At 34.7% G+C, this 22,971-nt stretch overlaps 1 protein-coding gene across 6 annotated transcripts in view; it reads right to left on the bottom strand.

Moving 5' to 3' along the window:
- Positions 1 to 22,971, bottom strand: part of PIK3C2G (phosphatidylinositol-4-phosphate 3-kinase catalytic subunit type 2 gamma) — a 422,558-nt gene that overhangs the window by 34,846 nt on the left and 364,741 nt on the right. For all 6 annotated transcript variants that reach the window (XM_005570265.5, XM_074005892.1, XM_005570267.5 and 3 more), the window contains 2 exons: positions 22,526 to 22,601; positions 10,279 to 10,373 (listed from right to left, as the gene is read on the bottom strand). In XM_005570265.5, coding sequence (XP_005570322.3) covers positions 10,279 to 10,373; positions 22,526 to 22,601 — 171 coding nt within the window. The remainder of the gene's footprint in view (positions 1 to 10,278; positions 10,374 to 22,525; positions 22,602 to 22,971) is intronic.

Below are 22,971 nucleotides of genomic sequence, written 5' to 3'. Positions count from 1 at the left end.
AGATATTTTTAGATTGTCTTCGATTTTCAGCAGTTTTATTACAATGTGTAATATATAATTAAATAATATGAAATATAATTAAATTTATGTCTTTCACTAAGTTTCTGGCTATCAATTCTTCAAATATTTTTCTGCCCCAATCTCTTTCTTCTGTCTTTCTTGGATTCCAAAGGCACAAATGTAAGATCTTTAGATATTTTCCAGCAGACTCCCAATCTTCTCTTCTCTTTTATTTCATTCTTTTTTCCTCTACATTCTTTAGCTTGGATAATTTCTATGAGTCTATCTTCAAGTTCACTGTCATCTTCATTCTTCTCTTGAGTCCATCCAGCAAGACTTGTCATTTTAGGTATTTTATTTTTCAGTCTTTAAATGTACATTTGTTTTGTCATTTTTATTTCTTGCCAACAATTCCTAACATTTCATTAATTTCAAGTGTGTTTTTTTCTTACCTCATGGAGGATAGTTATTATAGCTGCTTTAAAATGTTGCCCAATAGTTCCGAAATCTGGATCATTTCAGAGTGTATCTATCGTCTTTTCAACTGAGGATTGTTCAAATTTTCCTGGGTATTATATAAGCAATTTTGAGTTATATTGTGGATATTTTTAATGTTATGTGGTGGAAACTCTGTGCTGTTTAATCTTCTGGAGAAAGTTGACGTTTTTAAGTAGGCAATCAACCTAGTTATATTAGGAATATAAATTCTGTTCTAACTTTTGTTTTCAGGTGTTCAAATCTCAGTTCAATTTGCAAAGGCTTTTTTGTTCTCATATAAGTCTGTCCTGCTCAATAGCAGCTCAGGGATTAGGCTGAGAATTGTGTAGATTTATTCACAGGGTTAGTGCATACCCTTCTGTCTTTTATCAGGGATTTTCTTACAGTCTCTGGCAAACACAAGCCACGTTTCTTGGTTCTTTCAGTCAGAAACACAGTTTCTGTTGGAGATTTTGCTGTCAGAGCTGCCACTACCATCTTGCTTCTCTGCAACTAGCGTCCACCCTCAGGGCACAGCTCTACAGGCACATAAATTAACAAAGAAAAAAAAAGAAAAAGAGAAAACGTCCTTATGTGGGTAAATCTCCAACTTCTGATTTCCTTTCACAATTTGCCTCCTTTTGTTTATTTTTAAGGTGTCTTATATAGTTTTAAAAATATATTTTCATAAATTATAGTTGTAATCAGTAGGAGGGATGGGCTGTGGTGGTCTTATGCCACATGACACAACCGGAAGAGCTAATTTTAATTCTCAGCACATACTTTAGAGCCTATTATAATCAGCCCATCAAAGGTTTCATATTACACCTAGTGTCTTTTGCTCTTTATCCTCTTTCATTTAGCTAGGTAATGCCTCCACTATAGAGGGTGTGCCAAGGACAATGTAGCCACTATCCTTGAGGATATTTCAGGGATACAGAAGAAGATGCTCAGGTCTCTGGCTGGAAATTGTTTTTAATGAGCCAGGCAAACATTTGAAGAGTCTTTCTGGGCAGTGTCTGGCAGGAACAGGCATAGCTTAGAGGTACATAGTAGAAAAATAGACTGCTAATGCTATAATACAATCTAGAATAAAAAATAAGGGCTCATAATTGTGAAGGCTTTAGATCTCAGCCCTTAGTTATGAGATCTTGGAAAAATATTTAAACTTGCTGAATTTTCTGTTTACTATTTTGTGAATATGCGTACAAAATTTCCTCTCTTTTGGTGAAATGTATATAAAAGTGACAGTTCTTGGCATACATTATATAGGCAAAATAGCTTTTCATGATATTCATAGAAAGCAAGTGAAACTGAAGACAAAAAACCTGGAAAAGTCGGAGAGTCTATAGTTCATATATAAGTCACGCAGCAAGGAAGGAATGTATCACGTGTTTATTTGCAGGATTCCAATGAGTTGAATGATACGTGACACTTTTTTTGAGGTAATCTCTCTGTATGCACACTTACAAATTTTTAGAAGGACAAATAACTGAAATAGGTGGTCAGTACAGGTAGACTGCTACCTCAGATAGCAAAAATCTCCCCTGAAGGAAAACAGAATGCATAAAGCAGGAGAAAGAAGATTCTGCCACTCAGTAAGCTAAAGGGATGAGATAAAAGGACTTGAATGTTTTTGGCAAAATGAAGGCCTATCTGCCTTAGATTAGAGTTTTAACTCAGGAATTGCATGACTCCCAGCATTTACATTTTAATATTTGCTGTTAATAAAAAGTATTTTAACTACTGGATAAAAATAAAATTTTTTAAATCTCTGGAAATTATTTAATCCATTTTGTATTTTTTGCATATTCAAAATATAGCTCTAATGAAATGACTCTTTTAAAACAATTTTATAAAACATACACTTTCAGATTTCTGCTATTCTCTTTAGGTCTGTACTTGTTCATCAATCTTTAAAGTTCTTTATTGCTTCTTTTGTAGGTTAGAACTTTTTTAGGTCAGAATGTAAAATCGAGGGAGATCTGGAGAAAGGGCAGAGATTAGGGTACAAGCCTGTCAGAAAAGAACAGAGAGAGAATAAATGAAATTTTAGTCATGTGGTGACCTATCCATTGATGGCTATGCCATCTGGAGAGAAGGAAAGTGTTCAGGGTTTTTGAACATTAAAAAAAAAGCCCTCAACAAGAATTCACTTTATTTTTAAGTGAGACGGATGTTAAGATCAAATATTTGACACTTGACCATCCTTAGTTTAGTGTCAAGTATTATAGGTAGCTGAATTCACAGATAAAAGCTATTGATTTATAAAGATAGCTCAAACTTCTCTGGATTTTGGATATTTTTCACATGATGTACACTTAAGCAAACATTCGCTTATTTAACAACTGTGTGTTAAGGGCATAGTATTGTGCTAACCACTGTATTCAAAATACATTTTCCATAGCTTTTTATACTCAGCGAATTCTCAATACAATTGAAACTGCAGGATAAATTAAGATAATCCAAGTCTGAAGGGCTGAGATAAGGCAGTGAATATCAAATAGATGGTATCTATAGTAAAGTTTCCAAAGAGAAAGGTCACTAGGAACAGGAGTGACCCAGGAACTTCAGGGAGGGTGAGTGATTTGACCTAAGCCCAGAAGATTACATTGGATGTAAAAGTAAATAGACGGTAAATAGATATATGACCTAGTCAGATAGAATGAGTGGTGTATGTTTAGTTAATAATGAATGATCCATCTAGATAGAAAACAAATTTTGTGTTGAGAGGTGATTAGAGGTAGGTTATAGCTAGATTGTATAGTACTATAAGGTTTGAAGCTAAGAAATTTCAAATTTACAGAGACTCTGTTAAAATTTTTTATTGATATAGTACAATGCAGTCTTAGAATGTTTTGTGCAGGAGAGAATTAAGAGAAGAAAACAAGGAAAGGAATATTATAGCAGCCAATCAAAGTAACCCATAGATGAATCAATAATGTTGAATAGGATTTTGAGACTAATAAAAGTAATCTAAAAGAAACTAAAAGGATTTGTTGATGATTATATATATGGGTAAAAGAACGAATTGAAGCTGGGAGGAGTGGCTTACGCCTGTAATCCCAGCAATTTGGGAGGTGGAGGCGGGCGGATCACGAGGTCAGGAGATCGAAACCATCCTGGCTAACACAGTGAAACCCCGTCACTACTAAAAATACAAAAATTTAGCCGGGCGTGGGGGTGGGTGCCTGTAGTCCCAGCTTTTCTGGAGGCTGAGGCAGAATGGCATGGACCCAGGAGGAGGAGCTTGCAGTAAGCCTAGATGGCGCCGCTGCACTCCAGCCAGGGCAACAGAGCGAGAGTCCGAATCAAAAAAAAAAAAAAAAAGAATCAATTGAAATATAGAAAAAAAGTAGAACTACCATTTCATCCAGCAATCTCACTACTGGGCATCTACCCAGAGGAAAAGAAGTCATTATATGAAAGACACTTGCACATGTATGTTTATTGCAGCACAATTTGCAATTGCAAAAATATGGAACCAGCCTAGATGCCCATCAACCAACAAGTGAAAAAAAATGTGATATATATATTTACCTAAAATATATATATCACATTTGGGTGTGACCATTGAGTAATACCACCATGGTATACATATATACACACACACCATGGAATGCTACTCAGCCATAAAAATGAATGAAATAATGGCACTGGCAGAAACCTACATGGAGCTGGAGATCATTATTCTAAGTGAAGCAACTCAGGAATGGAAAACTAAACATTTTATGTTCTCATGTATAGGTGAGAGCTAAGCTATGAAGATGCAAAGGAATAAGAATGATATAATGAACTTTAGGGACTTAGGGGGAAGGGTGGGAAGTGGGTGAGAAATAAAAGACTACACGTTGGGTACAGTGTACACTGCTTGGGTGATGAGAGCACCAAAATCTCAGAAATCAACACTAAGGAACTTTTCCATGCAGCCAAAAAGCACCCGTTCCCTAAAAAGTATTGAAATAAGAAAAGAAAAGAAAATTAATTATAGAGAAGTTTTGATCAGGAATTACTTGATGATGGTGCAACAATTTATAGAAATAAGTAATTCAGAATGAAAGATGGTTTCATTGGTAAGCAGAGGACCATATTGTATAACTGTTTGGTTTAAAGAGATGGCAAGATATTGGGCAGTTGGAAATATGTAAATGAAGGTCAGAGAAAAATCGAATGTAGAGATATAAATTTAGTAGTAATTCATATTACCTTTGAAGTTTCAAGACTGGATAAAATTTCTTAGGAAATTAGTTTCAAAAGTTAAAACCCTGAATACTGGAAAATCTTCACATTTAAGAGCAAGGGTAAAGCCAACATTTATTAAACCGCTACACATCCATCTATCTTAAATTTACAAGAGCCAAGGAAGCCTCAGAAACAGTGCTGTCCAGATGGTTTAGAGAATGTGCAGACACGGTTTGCTTGGTGCCAATGTCCAGCGAAGTTTCATGAAAAAGCTGGTAACCAAATGTTCAAAAAGGAAGGGCTGGTTAAAGGTGTTTGTTGGCTATTAGAAAGAGGTCAGTGATAACAGGTTTTAGAACAATTAATGGTTTATTTCATTAAAAAAATAGGTAATCTTTGAGGGTCAATGTTTCTTTGGCAAAAAAAGTCATGAAACACAACAGACTATCCAGATCTGGACAGGTACTCTTCACTATCCTTTGCTTTGTATCTTATTCTTTGAAATGGTAGATCAATGTGAAAATGGGCCAACTCTGGAAGAACAATTTTTATTCATGGATGAAGGAAAATGCATTTGATAAGATAATTGTCATTCGGAAATCATCCTTAATATTAAGAACTGACATTTATTTAGATTGAAGTGCATCTAGGTTGAAACAAAGACAAATTTCCTTTAAGTATAGAGATTTTAAAAACAACAAAAAATTAAGACTATCAGGGGACCCAGCCAAGCTAATTTTAGAAGGATATGCAGAACATTGATGTTTTTATATGTCAAACATTGCCATAGTCTGTGCTTTATTTTCACAACCCTCAACTGTTATCCTTACCAAGTCTAAGTGTTGTCTCTGTTCTACTTCAAAGGCACCACAGTTCACTTGGTGCCAAGTACCGAGCTCACCACATTGTGTGTAGAGTGCCATTTGGGACATTAGGGTACTAGCCACTTGTGTTATTTTTTCAAAGAGGTCCATGAACCATTTGCACCAGAGAGCCTTCTGGAATGCTCATATTCTGCAGCAGGAGAGACGAAAACAAGTCTAGAAATGAAAGAGACGGTAGAGGAAGCCATGGGACCAAGAGATGCCTGTATTGCGCAGATGCAGATAGCCCAATCTATACTTACAGAATCAAAATTACTAGGAGTGGCACCCAGAAAAATGTATTTTAAAAACAAGAAACCCCAGGTTACACTCAGACACATTAAAAATGTAAAAGAAGAGTTTAAATAAAAAATTAAAAGTAATACAGTTTTAGTGTGTGTGTGGGTTCTTGTGTTTGACTCTACTTCTCTCTCTCTCGTGTTAATTTTCATATCGAAACTACTTTTCCCATCTTGTGTTTTATGAAAGGATTGAATGGTACCACATTTGAGTTATCTTCTATCATTCCTGACATTTCTTGCTCCTTGTTTTAAGAGCCTGAGAATGTGTGGGTAGATTCAATATCAGAAGAGAGTTTCATCCTATTGGCTATGTTTAGCACCTTCTGGAATGTGAATATCCTGGAGCAGAGAGAAGAGAGCAGCCTAGAAACTACACAGACTAGAAAAAAATCCATGAAGTCAGCAGAAAATGCATGGAGAGACATTGTAGAAGTCAATGGAAGACAGCATTTTAAGGAAGGATACATGGAAAAGTGCTAGAGGGGGTTTTAAAAAATATTTCAGATCGAACTGATTTTTATGTTTCTTTGTCATAGTGTTTTAAAAAACCGTGGCCAAGCTTTTTGTTTGTTTGTTTGTTTGTTTGTTTTTTGAGACTGAGTCTTGCTCTGTCGCCCAGGCTGGAGTGCAGTGGTACGATCTCAGCTCACTGTAAGTTCTGCCTCCTGGATTCACGCCATTCTCCTGCCTCAGCCTCCCCAGCGGCTGGGACTACAGGCACATGCCACCATGCCCAGCTACTTTTTTGTATTTTTAGTAGAGACGAGGTTTCACAGTGGTAGCCAGGATGGTCTCGATCTCCTGACCTCGTGATCCACCTGCCTTGGCCTCCCAAAGTGCTGGGATTACAGGTGTGAGCCACCGCGCCCGGCCATGGACAAGCTTTTAAATACTTACACTACTTCATCAGTCTCTGTTTGCTAGAGTGAATCATATTGTGATGCTTTGAAAGGGAAATAATTTTAGCAATTTTATTTTAGCTTGGGATCTCACAGGAGGAAAGTAACTCTCAGAGCAAAGCTTCATAGATTTAATAAAAGATAAACAATACTTTTCATCAAACTTAATATTAAACATAACAGAACTCTAGGCATAATAATTCATTTTAACATTAATATAAAATCAAGCCCAATTTTAGTCTATTATTTTGGCATGTGAACATACTAAAGGATTGACAAATAAATAACAATTAGCTAAAACTTGAAATTAGCAAATAAAATATGTTGAGAATTTATAGATGGATTTTTTACGTCATTTATAGTAGAAAGTTGTTTTAAGCAGAAGAAACAAAATAATCATTTAAAGGAAGCTGTGGAAAATGCAATGCATAACTTTGCTGTGATGATTTTTGGAAGATGAAAACATCCTAATTCTTAGTTGTTCACATGAGAAGTAAGTTGATATTCTTTTATTTAACCAAGGCTTTACTGACACCTACTATATACTTGGCCCTATTCTATACACCTTGGGTTATAGCAGTGGCACAGGGGAGGAAAGAAAATAAAGTAGAAAAGAAAGATTGAAAGTGGCAACAAAGGGGAGCAGTGTTGCAGTTTTGCATTTGGGAATCAGATAGGACTTTACTGAAAAGGTGTCAGTAAAATACAGGCATTCAGGACATGTGAGATTGAGCCATAGAGAATATTGATCCATGAACTTGCGAAGAGCATTCTAGGTAAATGGAGTAGCAGATACGAAAGTCCTGGGGCAGCAACAAGCCTGCCATATTCAAGGAACAGCAAAGAAGGCACTGAGGCTGGCATGGAGTGACTGAGGGAGTCTGTGGTAGGAGATGAGGTTAAGAGGTCAAGAGAGCAGATTGATAGGGTCTCACAGGTCATTAACAAGTACCTTGACTTTGGTTACAAGCTATAGGAGACTCCTTCCCCAAAGGGATATGAAGGGAGGAATGACAGGATCTGACTTCTATTCTCAAAGGAACATTCTGGCTGCTAGATTAAAAAGAGATTATAAAGAAGGACAGAAGCAGGGACAACTGTTAAGAAACTGCAGCAGTAATTCAAGTAAGAGATGCTGGTGACTTGAACCAAAAATGGAAGCAGTGGAGGAGAAAGTTGGTGTGTTCTGGATTTATTTTGAAAGCAGAGTAACAGAATTTGCTGGTAAAATGGATGTAGCTTGTGGGGAAGGAGAGGAGTCAAAACGACTCTAAGGTTTTAACCTGAGTAACTAGAGAATGAAGGTGCTATTTACTGAGATGAAAAAGGTGGCAAATGATGTAGGTTTAGAGGGGAAGTCATGAGAAGTTTGGTGCATATTGAGTCTGAGACACCTATTATATTTATACTAGGGTTGTTGATAGTCAGTTGTACATACAACTCTGGATTTCAGATGAGAGTTCCAAGCTGGAATTGTAGATTTGGAAAAGAAAAACAAGTAAGTAATGTTTAAAGCCATGAGGCTAGAGGTAGAAAAAGAGGAGAGGTCTAGGATTGAATTTTAGGGCACTAAAATAAAACCTTTCAATGTTAAGAGCTTAGAGAGAAGAGAGGAACTAGTAAGTAAACTGAGAAGGCAGACTGAAGCAAGTATTACTACATCATTAATAGCTCTTTTTGAGAGCATTGGTAATGTAGAGGTTCTCATGGCCCTAAGTGTTTTTTCACTATTTTTAGGGTCATTTGGTCATTTTCTATTTACCTATAACTTGATCTCAATTTTAAACTCTCAATCTTAAACTCTTGCTCTTTCCCATTCACTCCTCCTATCCCTGCTTCATGCTTGCATCACATTTATTTTGAAGATCTTCATTGGTACTGTAATTTCATCTGAGTGTAAAATGCATTTTTGAAAACTGTCAAAAGTAATTTGGTGATTCATCTGGTGAATGAAATGGGTGACCAGGTTGGTTAATATCACTTTTGATCAAAAATCAGGAGTGACCATTGAGTAATATCACCAAGTTTACTGTTTGGTTTACATGCCCAGTCTAAAAGCAATTTCATCAGGCATGCTCTAAAATGTTTTGAGCAATGATAACATTACTGGAATAAATATATCATTTCTAAGAGGACTGTGGTCAAGGCTTATTTTCATATATGAAATACATATATAAGTTTTGTTAATTTGATTAACAATATTTCTTAACATTCTATTGTTTTATCATTTATGTTTATATAGTTGCTTAAAATTCATCAACATGCATGTAGCCATAAACAATGTCGAACTGAATCTTCATTTTGCAATGTAAGGGTTTCTCAAAAAACTGCTATTCTTATTTAAGGTGATTATCTAGTGAAAAACAATGGAAAATAATTGTTTTAATTAGTAAAAGATTTGCAAGAAAATTTTAAAATATTTGTCCAGATACTACAAAAATTGCTGATAGTGAACACCAGAGGTTTACAAACACGCCTTCTTGGATGTCTGAATAATAATGAATTTGTAATGAATGTATTCTTTTCAAATTATGCCAATTATTTGTTCACCAAACAAATATTTGTTGTTTTAATATGTTATGGACTCGTGTCATATGGAGAAGAGTTTGCTCTTTTAGATCCTTCCAAAGGCATCCTCAGAGATTTATGTGCACAAAGAAGAGAGCAAAAATTGTGTTACTGACTTTCTCCACATCTGACATAGTCTCCTGGGAAATTTTTACCATGTGGAGAACCTGTTTTGTCTAGGCTCAAGGGAGATTAAAATAGTTGGTGAGGTTTAGTGTTTTCCTTCTATGTTTGCTATACCCCAACTCAGGTCATTAGTCACTTGCCCTGTGACACAGAAAGCTTCTTCTCTTTCTTAATGATATGATCCAGTTACCATCAATGCCTCTGACTTGCGCCAACCTTAAGTGGCATGTAATAGAGAGTGGAATTTTTAGTTTTCTTTGGAGGCTAACTACAGATTTTGTTCTAGGTTCTGGGATGGGGACACGGAAACAAAGATGGGGTTTCCGTTCTCAAAACACTATTATTTTTTGAGGAGAAGGAAACACGCATAAGGAATTACATCACAATATGATAACTGTATGATGCTATAAGGTCAATGTACAATGGGAGTTTGGGAGAGAACCCTAAGAGTTCTTGGTTTCAGGGAAGGTACTGGCGTGATGCAAAGAGACGGAGTGAATTCTCCACCAAGTTCCGCATGTTGAGATAGTTGGAAATTTTTGGGACCCAGCCTTTTTTCTTTTATCCTTCGATCCTCCAGCTAATCCGGTTATTTCAGAGCCTTTTCCCTGGTTTTTTCCTGACATTTTGAATGAAGTTTAATGTTCATTCTAGGACTTTCCTTGTGAAGTATTTTAGAGTCTTTACCCCAAGGATCACAGTCATCCCGAGGCAAAAATATTGTAATTGGCTCATTGTTCCTTACTTAAACTTGGCCGAGATACCCATTCCTCTAACTAATGTTGACACTAATTGCCCAAAGGAGGTAAGTGATTTCTGAATGTAGGCTTATATGTTTCTTATTATACATAATAAACTTACAATGTTTTTCATGTGTTTCACCAGTATGGTCAGCTTCACATCCTCGTAGGATATGACTAACTGCACCTTAGGCTTCTTGTCTGGAAACTTCTCACCTGATAAAAGAGTAGAATTTCAGTGAGTTCAGTTGGAAAAGGCTCAGCACAGGAGCAATCAAACATTTAAAAACTAAAACAGGACCAATAAATAATAAGTAGAATAAACATTCTTCAGATAATGTTGAAGAATCTTAATGCTTTTCAGGAGGTGGAGTTGATTAGAGATGGAATTTGTGTCTAACCTTTAACTCTTCCCCTAATATTGCATATTTTGCTTTGATTGATACCATTATTTTCTCAACAACTTAAGCTTAAAACCTCAGTGTCATTTTGGCTCCAGTTTTCTCCTTAGCATTCATTATAACGAGCTTGAAGTATTAGAGGTCACAGAGATTAAAAGTGTGGCCTTTAGAAATCAGTGAACCTGAGGTTCAAGGCCCAGCACTACTACTCATGACTTTGTCATCATGACTAAATTAATCAACTTTATATAAAATGGAAATAATAGTTACTTTTTGAGATGGGTGGTTGAGATGATTAACTGATAAAATTCAAAAGTTGTGACATAGTAAGTGGTTAATTTGTACTAATCTCTTTTTTCTCATCCCATAGCACCTAATTCAAATTCATATAAACGTTTTGCCTAAACTACTAGGACATTCTCTCACTCCTCCCACTCCCTGCACAGAATCCAAATCTATTTGTATACCATTACCAATGTAAGTTTCAGACAATAACTTTTATAAAATTATCTTGATCAAAATGCCTTTCATAGATTTCCATTGCTTATAAAAAAGGTCTAAATTTGTCAGCCTTGTATTGTAACTTCTTATTACTGTTTTATTTCCCACTTTTATTCTATACTTTCATTCATATGTTTAGTTCTACAAGCAGGCTCTACTATTTCTTTCTAGTAGTTTCTCATATTATTCCTTGCAATTAAAATGATCTTGTTAACTATTTTTGTCTATTGAACTTCTAACTTTCTTCAAAGCTTAATTAAAATGCAAAATAGTTTGTGTGGTCATCTCTCCCTGAACTCTCCTAGCACAGCCATTATCATGGAATATTTACATTGTAATTATTTTATATGTCTCAATTTGTTTAGGGGATTACAATCTATCTCAGGGCTTACTTTTTACCCCTATATCCCCAAGGGGCATAAGCCAATGCTTACTCCATAATGTGCACATTAAACATTTATTTAATAACAACAGTAACTTTAATTTTTCTTTTGAGTTGTATCACATCATTAAAATGAGAATTTTAGTTTTTTTAATTAAAAATTTATTGTTTACTGCCCAAGGATTAAACATAATTTATAGTTTTACTAATATTTCCCTTATAATCTCTGGTTGTATGTTATCTGGGGGAATTTAGAGATCAATTTATTAATAACAAAGAATTTGTCAATGGTCATCAGATAGTTAATCCTAACTTTCTAATCTTCTCTAATATTTGAAAATTATACCCGAGCAGTGTAGTTATACCTGATCAGTATAATTTTAAAATATATAACTTTTCAAAGCTTTCTACGTTTATTTGAGTAATTTATACATTATATGAGGTGATATTAATTTTATTGTTAATAATATGGATTTCTGACATTGAAAAGGATATTTTTTACCATTGAAATGGTAATATAATAAGAAATCACTAGTAATATCTTGATTACAATAACTGGGAGATGTGAGTTAGAGATAGTATGAGTTAATTCTGAGTAAGACTGAAGTAAATTGCATTTCATAATAAATAGATGTTTGGTATAAAGGTGTTAAAAATGCTGATGACGTTATGAAGCACAATGAACATTATATTTGAATTACAGAGTAGAAGAATTGTTAAGTAGACATCCAATGTATTTAATCAGATAAGTTTTAATTCGAAGGGAGAAAATTAGCATAAATTTGTGATTGACTGCCTAAATAGTACAAGTACAATTGCCACTTGAACTGACTGAAGATATTTCCCCCTCGACCTCTTGTGCAAGATTAGTAACTAAAGTATCCATCAAAACATGCCAGAGCTCAGAACCCAGTGAAAATTCACACCACTAGGAACTGACACTCAGTAGTCAATGTCTTAGTAGGAGTAGAGACACTTAATATTTCTGTAGCTTTGACTGTGTGCCAGGCTAAGAGCTTTATGTACAGTAACCCATTCAATCATCATAGCAAATCTATGAAATTTGTATTATCTCCATTTTACACATGAGGAAACTCAGGCACTTGATCCAAAGTCATAGAGACAATAAATGGTACAGGTTTAAGTGATCTCCAAAGTCTGTGTTTATAAGTGCCTGGTTTATAAGCCAGGCGACAACGTAAGAAAAACAGCTTAAATGAACTCAAGAGGGACATTTGTGAATAGCTTAATATGTTCAAGAAGACGCTAGGATATGTTGGTCTTCTGCTTCAAGTTAGTCTGAAGGATTCAACTATGCTTAGATTAACCATTTATAGTAACCCCAAGAACTGTTAAAATATTTTTGACTTTAAGGATGATTGTGTTGAGATGCTTGATGCATTACTACAGCAGCTAATACATTGCTTATTATGCAAAATACGTCCATTGGCATTAGAAAATGGTATCTCAAGTTTTCACTTTTTTCAGATGATATATTCATATGAAAAAAATTTTAAGTACACATAAAAAGTCTTCCTAACATCTGTCCACCCAGTTCTCCCATCATTATTTTATTAGTTTCCAATATATCTCTCCAGAGGGATACATTTTTGGGGGGGGAGTTGCTTCATATTTGCAAATATAGATAAGTACTTCTATTTCACTCTTTTTAATAAGCATAGTGTATTCATCATTCTCCACATATATCTTGGAGATATTTTCATATCAGTAATACATATCTTTATTTTCTAAAATATAGGTTCTTAGTATTCCATTATATGAAAATACTATAACCAGTTGCTAATTCATGGGCAGGTGGATTGTTTCCAATGTTTTGCAGCTATTAAAAATCATGTTGCATGAATCATTTCGTACCTGCATCATTCTGTACAATGATGCAGGTACATCATTGTACCTTACTTAAACTTGGCCGAGATACCCATATCAGATGACACCTATAGTCATCTGATCTTCCATAGAGCCAAAAAAACAAGCAAGGGGGAAAGGACTTCCTGTTCAATAAATGGTTTTTATATACACAAATATCACAAGATAAACTTCCAATATCAGGATTGCAGGTCAAAGAGTATTAGCATTTGTAATTTTGATGAATATTGCCAATTGCCTTCCATGGAGGTTCTAACAATTTGCATTATTACCAGCAGCGTATGAGTGCCTGCTGATTTATAACCAAGCTTGTTAATTAAATTTTTGGAGTTTTGCCAATCTGATTAGAAAAAAATGGTGTCAGTGTAATTTAAATTTGCATTTATCTGAGTGAGGTTGAGTATCTTTTCACATCGTTAAGAGTCACTTGTATTTTCTTTTTTGTGGGTTATCTTTTTATACTATTTACTCAATTTTTTATTTGGTTGTATATCTTTTTCTTATCATATTCTACATGATAGTTAGGTGTTAGATAACAAATCTCTCGTCTGTAATGAATTGTAAAAATTTCACCCATTTTGTCATTTACCTTTTTATTTTTTTTGAGTTTGCTATGGTGCTTTATGGCATGCAGGGTTGTTATGGCTTCTGGATTTTGGAGTCACAGCTATAGTAATTCATTTCAAGATTATAAAGGAGATTTTCTGTTTTCATTGTCACATGTGTGATTTCATTACTTATATTTAAAATACTTCCTCCATTTGTTACTTATCCTGGCATATGGTATGAAGTATAGTATCCCAACACCATTTTTTGAATTTTCCCTTACAGTTTTGGTCGCATACTAAACTCCTGACTGTATTTGGCCATACAGATATTTTTGAAAATCCTATTACATTGTATTTATTCATCTATTTATGCACTGACACAGCACTGTTTTAATTATTGAGGTTTTATAATATGTTTTGATATCTAGTGGGCCTTGTCTTCACTCATTGCTCTGTTTTTACTAAGCTTTTCTATTTTTTCTTTCTTTTCTTTGTTTATGTACTGTAGAATTAGGCTATCTACTTGGAAGAAAACCTGCTAATATTTTTTAAAAATTTTATTACATTTCAAAATTAATTGGAAATATATGTCTTTACGATGTTGAATTTTCCTACCTAAGAGGATAATATGTCTATCATAAATAAGAGAATTCAACAAAAGTATCAAATACAAAATTGATATATAGATATCAATTATATGTTACATATAGATATAAACTTACTATATAAAGTGTGCATTTTATATATGTATATAACAACCATTTATTGAACAGGAAGTCCTTTCCCCCTTGCTTGTTTTTTTGGCTCTATCGAAGGTCAGATGACTATAGGTGTGCAGCTTTATTTCCCTAGTTTACATTCCCACTAGCAGTGAAGAAGTGTTCCCTGATTGCCACACCCATGCCAACATCTACTGGTTTTTGATCTTTTTATTATGGCCATTCTTGCTGGAGTAAGGTGGTATTGCGTTGTGGTTTTGATTTGCATTTTCCTGATCATTAGTGACAGTGAGCATTTTTTCATATGTTTGTTGGCCATTTGTATATATCTTCTTTTGAGAATTGTCTATTCATGACCTTAGCCTAATTTTTGATAGAATTGTTTGTTTTTTTCTTACTAATTTGTTTGAGTTCATTATAGATTTTGGATATTAGTCCTCTGTCAGATGTATAGACTGTGAAGATTTTCTCTCACTCTGTGGGTTGTCTGTTTACTCTGCTGACTGTTCCTTTTACTGTACAAAGATGCTTTAGTTTAATTAGGTCCCAGCTAATTAAATTTGTTTTTATTACATTTGCTTTGGGTTCTAGGCCATGAAATTGCATTCATCATGCTCTTTGTTGCCTGTGTACTTTCGTTTTTTGTTTGATTGTTTGTCTTGCTTTGTTTAGCTTTTTAACTTGCATTTTTGTTTTATAGGTCCTGTGTGATGTATGCTTTAAAGATATTCTTTTTGATGTATTTCCAGGGTTTGTTTGAAGATTTGGAGCTCTTTTTAGCAGTTCCTGTAGTAGTGGTTTGGTAATGGTGAATTCTCTCAGCATTTGTTTGTCTGAAAAAGACTGTATCTTTCCTTCATAAATGATGCTTAGTTTCACTGGATATAAAACTCTTGGCTGATAATTGTTTTGTTTTAGGAGGCTGAATATAGGGCCCAAATGCTTTCTGGCTTGTAGGTTTTTTTCTGAGAAATCTGCTGTTAATCTGATAGCTTTTCCTTTATAGGTTAACTGGTGCTTCTGTCTCACAGGTCTTAAGATTCTTTCCTTTGTCTTAATTTGGATAACCTGAGGACAATGTGCTTAGGAGAAGAACTTTTTGCCAGGAATTCCCAGGTGTTCTTGGCGCTTCTTCTATTTGCATGTCTAGGACTCTAGCAAGGCTGGGGAAGTTTTGCTTGATTATTCCCCAAGATATGTTTTCCAAGCTTTTAGAAATGTCTTCTTTCTAAGGAACACCGATTATTCTTAGGTTTGGTCATTTAACATAATCCCAGACTTCTTGGAGGCTTTGTTCATATTTTCTTATTCTTTTTTTCTTTGTTTTTGTTAGATTAAGTTAATTCAAAGGCCTTGTCTTCAAGCTCTGAATTTCTTTCTTCTACTTGTTCAATTATATTGCTGAGAATTTCCAGAGCATTTTGCATTTCTAAAAGTGTGTCCAAATTTTCCTGAATATTTTATTTTTTTAAGCTATCTATTTCCTTGAATATTTTTCCCTTCACTTCTTGAAACATATTTTGGATCTCCTTGCATTGGCCTTTGCCTTTCTCTGGACTTTCCCTGATTAGCTTAATAACTAACCTCTTGAATATTTTTTCAGGTAAATCAGGGATTTCTTCTTGGTTTGGATCCACTGCTGGTGAACTAGTGTGATCTTTGGTGGGTGTTAATGAGCTTTGTTTTGTCATATTACCAGGGTTGGTTTTCTGGTTCCTTCTCATTTGGGTAGTCTCTGTCCGAGGGAAAGTCTAGGGCTAAAGGATGTTGTTCAGATTTTTTTGTCCCATGGGGTGTTCCTTGATGTAGCACTCTCCCCCTTTTCCTGTGGATGTAGCTTCCTGTGAGCCCAACTGTGGTGATTGTTGTCTCTCTTCTGGGTTCATCCACCCAGCGAGCCTACCTGGCTTTGGGCTGGTATTGGGGGTTGTCTGCACAGAGTCCTTTGATTTGTACCATCTATGGGTCTCTCAGCCATGGATACCAGCATCTGTTTTGGTGAGGTGGCAGAGGGTGCAATAGACTCTGTGGGGGTCCTTAGCTTTGGTGGTTTAATGCTCTTGTGCCGATGGCCTCCTGCCAGGAGGTGGCGCTTTCCAGAAAGCATCAGCTCTAGTAGCGTGGAGGGGGACCAGCAGTGGGCAGGGTCCTAGAACTCCCAAGATTATATGTTCTTTGTCGCCCACTACAAGGGTGGGCAGGCAGGGACCATCAGATGGGGGCGGGGCTAGGTGTGTCTGAGCTCAGACTCTCCTTGGACTGGTCTTGCTGCGACTGCTGTGGGGGGTGGGGGTGAGGTCCCAGGTCACTGGAGTTGTGTGCCTAGGAGGATTATAGCTGCCTCTGCTAAGTCATGCAGGTTGCCAGGGAAGTGGGGGAAAGCCAGCAGTCACAGGCCTCACCCAGCTCCCAGGCAAACTGAAGGGCCAGTCTCACTCCCACCTGTCCGCTGCAACAGCCTCGAGTGAGGTGAGTCAGGCTTGAAAACTTGCCCAAAGTTTTCCACCTCCCTGTTGCAAAAGAAAAGGGCTTTAGTTCTTCCCCTGCCTGTGAAGTCTGCAAGCCAGATTCACACCCTCCCCTGAGTTCTGGCCAGGAGGCTTCTAGCCCCATTCAAATTGTTACACAGTTCAGCTAGAGAATTCTTTCTCCCTGTGCAGTTCTACCCCCTCCTCTGGCCACCCCACTGATAGATCCCTGTGGTGCCAGGCAGGAATGGCTGCTTGGGGACCCAGCGAGCTCACAGGGCTTTCTGCTGCTTCCTCTACCCCTGTATTTCCCTCAGCCCGGCTCTCTAATGTCTAGTATAGTTGAAAGTCAGGTAATGTGATGCCTCTGACTTTGTTCTTTTTGTTTTGCTATTTGGGCTTTTGTTGTTGTTGTTCCATATGAATTTTAGAATAGTTTTTTCAAATTCTGTAAAAAAAGACATTGGTAATTTGAATGAAAAAAAATTCCATGTCCACAGACTCGAAGTATCAATATCATTAAAATGGCCATACTGCCCAAAGTAATTTACAGATTCATCATTAACATATTATCGTTAACTATAGTCACCCTACATCCTACGTGGTATAGAACACTAGATCTTATTCCACCTATCTAGCTGTAATTTTGTATTCTTTAAAAAAAACTCTCTCCATCTCTCCTTTACCCCCACCCTTCTCATCCTCTAGTATCCTCTGTTCTACTTTTTACTCCTTTGAGATAAATGTTTTTAAGCTTCCACATATGAGTGAAAATATATGGTGTTTAACTTTCTGTTCCTGGCTTATTTCACTTAACATAATGTCCTCCAGTTCCATTCAAGTTACCACAAATGACAGGATTTTATTTTTTTTAATTTTTATTTTATTGGTTGTTTTATTAAGAAAGTTCATTCAATTTTATCAAATGCCTTTTCAGGGTCTATAGAGGTGACCATGTGATTTTTATCCTTAAATACATCAATATGATAATATGTATTATATATTATGCATAGTACTAATATTGAACTGTTCTTGCATTTCTGTCATGGTGAATTATATTCCTTTAGTGTGCTGATGGATTATTTTGGCTAATACTGTATTTAGAATTTTTCATTGATATTCATAAGTGAGATTGGTCTGTGATTTCTTATTTGCCACCCTTGTAATCCTAGAAGCTACTGGTATAAATACTTTTTGTGCATCATAAAAGTAATATGGAAAATTTTCTTTCTTTTTCTCTGCTCTGGAAGTGTTTAAGTAACAGTGAAATTGTCTGCTTTTAAAGAGTTTGGTAGAATTCCTCTGGAAATCATCTGAACTTGGTACTTTTTTAAAAATGTAAAAGTTTTGCTTGCATTTTGAAGCATTATATTGTATTTATCAAACTTAATCTTGTTAGAATTATCTTCTCTGGGCCAAGTAAATTTTGTTTTCCTAGAAAATTATCAATTTCAGACAGATTTACAAATGTATTTTCTGGAATTGAACAGGTAGTCTGTTACTATTGTATAATTTCATCTTTCTATGGTTAATTCTTGCATTTCCTTTTGTTTTAATATTTGTGTACTTGTATTACTCCCCATTTTTGATTAGGTTAGATAGTGACTTATTTATTTTATTGTTTACTTTCTACTTCTAATTTGTTCCACTGTTTTCTTTGTTCTAACTAATTGAAATCTACTTTTATCTTTATCCTTTTTTTGTTTGTTTCATTTGGTTTGTAACTCTTATTCCAATTTTCCTCTGAGCATAGTTTTATCTTTCATGGTTTCTGAGATGTAGTATTTCCCTATCGCTAGTCTTTAGAAATTTAGCAAATTTTTTTTGTAATCCTTTTGATCCACCAGTTGTTCAAAAGATTTTTTTTTAATTCCTAAACCTAACTGTCTTCTAGTTTTCTGAAAATTTCCATTACATTTTCACTTCGTTAAAGTGATAAAATGATTAAAGAATTTCAACTACATTATTTTTACTTTTTGGACTTTATTGAGCTTTTCTGTAGTCAAATATATCATCTATTTTATAAACTTTCACAGGCATTTGAAGAGAAGATACATTTTTTTCAGGATAAAAAATTTGACTTATTAATTACTTTATTTTTCTATAAATCTACTTAGTTTTTTCCATTTGGGCTTTCATAAATCAAGACGTGAATTAGAGTGTCCTACTACCAGTGTGTTTTTGTGTGTTTCTTCTTGTGTGTTCAATAATTTCTGCTTTATATATGTGGCTGTCATATCATTTGCTATGTAGTCATAACTGTGCCTATCTTTACTGAGAATTGTACTCATTATAAAATTCTATCTCTTATTTAAGTCGATGCTTTTTAGCCTAAATTCCTCCTTTTCTTCGTCAAGATTGTGACCTCTGATTGAATATTCTCTGCTTTGCCTAATATACCCATGGCTGTATTTTAATTTTCAACCTTTTACCATCACTTTGTTTTAGGTGTGTTTTCACAGAGAGTTATAATTTGCATTTTTATTCCAGTTTGAAAAAGAACTTCCTTAATAGATGAGTTAAGCCCATTTATACTTATTAATATAATAGATTAGTTTTCTCTTAGGTTTGTCTTAATGCTTTATATTATTATTTTTATGATTTTTAAAGGAAGTCTTTTGCTAAGTAATTTGCTTTTATTTTCACGTATTTATGATATCTAAGAAAGTTGCTACTTTTGTTTTAGCAGTTGCCTTTATTTAATAGCGTTAGACTTTTTATTTCTTTTGACAATACTTGTTTCCTAAGTGAGTAAAGACAAAGGTGAAATTAGTGTACACAATCTTTCTCACTCTATTTCATCTATCACCCAATTATATTCGATATTGTGATTTTTCTTGTTTTTTTGGTGTTTCCCTAACACAGATATAGATTTTTTATTGCTTGATTTCTTAGATTTTAGTTATATTCTTCACGCCCAGATGTTAGAGATGAGGTAATTAGAGAAAACCCTCTAACTCATCATTTTTTAATCTTTTCCTTCCCAGATTAGAGACATGCAAAAGTCTAAAATATTTTTCTAATTAAAAACATGAGGTCATACAACATAGCAAAATGGCTACTATTTCAAAGCTTTCAACTGAATGTTTCAGAAACAACTTAATACAAGTATTTATTTTTAAATAGTTCTATTCTTACACTGCTTGGCCTTTCACATCATTAACATTTTAATTGAAAACCTGAGTACCATACTTCAACCCGTGGATAATTGATCTGGGCTCTGCCAGAGCAAGTAGCTAGACCATTAACTAGTGAGACCCTGCCATGTAGACAGCATGGCCTCAAGTTCTCTTTTAAATTAACATCTCAAATGGGAGGTAGTGATATGAGGTAATGATTGAAAGCTTCTGTTTGCAATCATTTGTAATTATTAATGGTGCTTAATCATGCTCATTAACTCATCCTCTTAACCCTGACAATTGCTGGGTTTGATCATGTTCTACTCCATTACCTATGTTATTATTTCCATACCTTGACAAATATCTATCTTCTGTGTGTCAAAGCTATGTAGTAGATGTGAGTAGATAATTTTATTTTATTTTTTGCGGAGGTATTATTTGGTATGTGGGCTATATTAATTTTGGGAGAATATATAGGATCATGTCACACTTAAATTAAAATCCAGCAACTTTTTTGGTTACTGCTTTGTTGAGTCTGGTATCCATAATATTTAGTGTAATAATTTGTAGATTTTTTTATTCCAAGTGATAACGTTAAGGTAATTTTAGTGGTTGGGAGGCCTTGAATTTCTTGTGCCAGGACATTTACATATGAAGTAATCAGTTTGGGTGGAATAGCATCATTTTGATAAGGACAAGAAAGAAAAAACCAAAATCGAAAATTATTTTACAAATGCCACGCTACCTTGATAGAGAATATCCAGGTGTCCACCATAATTGTTCTTTTTGTCATCAATAATTTATTCAGTAATTATTTATTGAACAACTATAGTAGCCCAGACACTGTACATGACCCCAGGGATACAATGGCGAACCATATGGACATGGATTATCCCCAGTGGATTTCTAGTCTACAAATAAACACACAAGCGAGAATTATCATGGCAATAAGTGTTTTGAAGAAGTAACATTCTAGGAGTGTATAGCAAAGACCATATTCTGCTGGAATGCCATGATGAGAGTTTTGATGTTTATCCAAAGGCCAAGACCAGCTACATAATTGGTGGGCCCAGTGCAAAATAAAAATGTGGGGATGGTTTTTCAAAACTTATTAAGAATTTCAAGACAGTGGCAGCAGAGTATTAAACCAAGTGCAAGAACTTTTTCAGCACCCTGCCCTGTGTGACTGTGCAGGTCACAAGTGGATACAGCTGGCCTTGCCTAAGGGCAATCAGAAGCCAAAGAGAAGGTTTAAGTAGAGAAGAGATGATTGAATTGGCATTTGAACAAGATAAATTCCTTAAATTCCTCAATTGTTCTCCCAAGGCATATTTAGTTAGTGAGTAAAGGCAAAGAGTATTAGTATCTCCCAGATTTAGAGTTAAATATCGCTATTATTTTTCTAAGTCATGTGCCTAGATACATAGGTATCTGGAATCCGCCCTCTTAATTAACTGGCAGAGGTAGTAAAATGGTGAAATCTGAGTTTTTTGCTTAATGTTTTCCTAGGTAAACCAACAAACATTTTAATATACTCGAATGATTTCACCATGTAATCATTTAACAACATACACTTATTTTCAACAGACAGGAATAGTGCTTAAAATAAGTATTGTGCTTCTTGCTTAGAACCAGCTAATGTTCTGTGACAAAAGAATTAAGAATTCAAAAACGTGAAAAAGAAAATAATTTGATTAGTACAAGAAGGAATAACTTCCAGCTAATCCTTGCTTGTTGTAATAGTTTGCATATTGTGCTAGGAAATATGAGTTCTGTTGTTTTAAGATAATACATTGTATTTAATATGTAGCCTGTAATCTAAATGTATTGAGAATCAAATCTTTTGTCACTCATCACCGCTGAAACAAATCTTGAATATTCTATAATGTAAGAAATCAAAAAAAAGTTCTCAACCATTTTAGTTTTTGCACTAATAATGCTAAATTTTTAATGTGTGCAAATGTATTTCAAAATACCTTTCAAAGAAATAATATTATAATCAAAATAAAAAAGATTTGACAGTAGTCTGCAGTTTAATTTCTTGAAACACAGAGAAACAATTTTCTTGAGAGACTTTAATGACAGAATAGAGTCAACCTTTCATCAAAGCCCCACACCTCTAGAATTCTACAATTTTTTAGGAGAATTCTACAATCTCATGTTTTATTTTTTCAAAATCTGGATTATTCAAGTTTATGCTATGGAAATGGTTACAAAAGAGTATTAAAGGCTTACTCTTAAAAAGAGATTTTAATTGAAAAATTGAAAAAAAATAGTTGTGATATCTTTTTGTCCAATTATATTGAAAATCACTGCACACAATATAATGACAAAGTTACTCACCTAGGTACACAAGTGATGATTCTTCAACTGTTTGTTGCACAGCCTCGGAGAGGAAAAAGCTAAGTACACAATCACTCTGAAAAACAAAACGAAACATAATATTTCTTCATTTCTTATATTTGTTACTCCTATTCATTATTACACACAATTGCCATGTATATCATTTTAAAATAGATACCTGTTGTAGATTTCACAAACAGAAAGTATATTAGAAAGGTTTATTAGGTCAATGCTATCATTTTACCGTTAAGTTAAACTAAACTTTTGTGTGATTGGAGGTCAGATTACTTTCTCTTTCTTCAAGAGGTTCAAGTGTGCTCTGCTCTTGGACCTCATCATAAATGTCCACATTCTTGAATTTTACAAATATGCATGCATTTCACATCTCAATTTTTGAAAACAAGGTGTATCCTTGGATGGCCTTTCTGAGAAAAATTACTCTGAGT

Source organism: Macaca fascicularis, chromosome 11 (genome assembly GCF_037993035.2).
Source record: "Macaca fascicularis isolate 582-1 chromosome 11, T2T-MFA8v1.1".
Taxonomy (NCBI): domain Eukaryota; kingdom Metazoa; phylum Chordata; class Mammalia; order Primates; family Cercopithecidae; genus Macaca; species Macaca fascicularis.
Note: the sequence above shows the minus strand (reverse complement) of the source record. Positions and strands in the feature narration are given on the sequence as shown.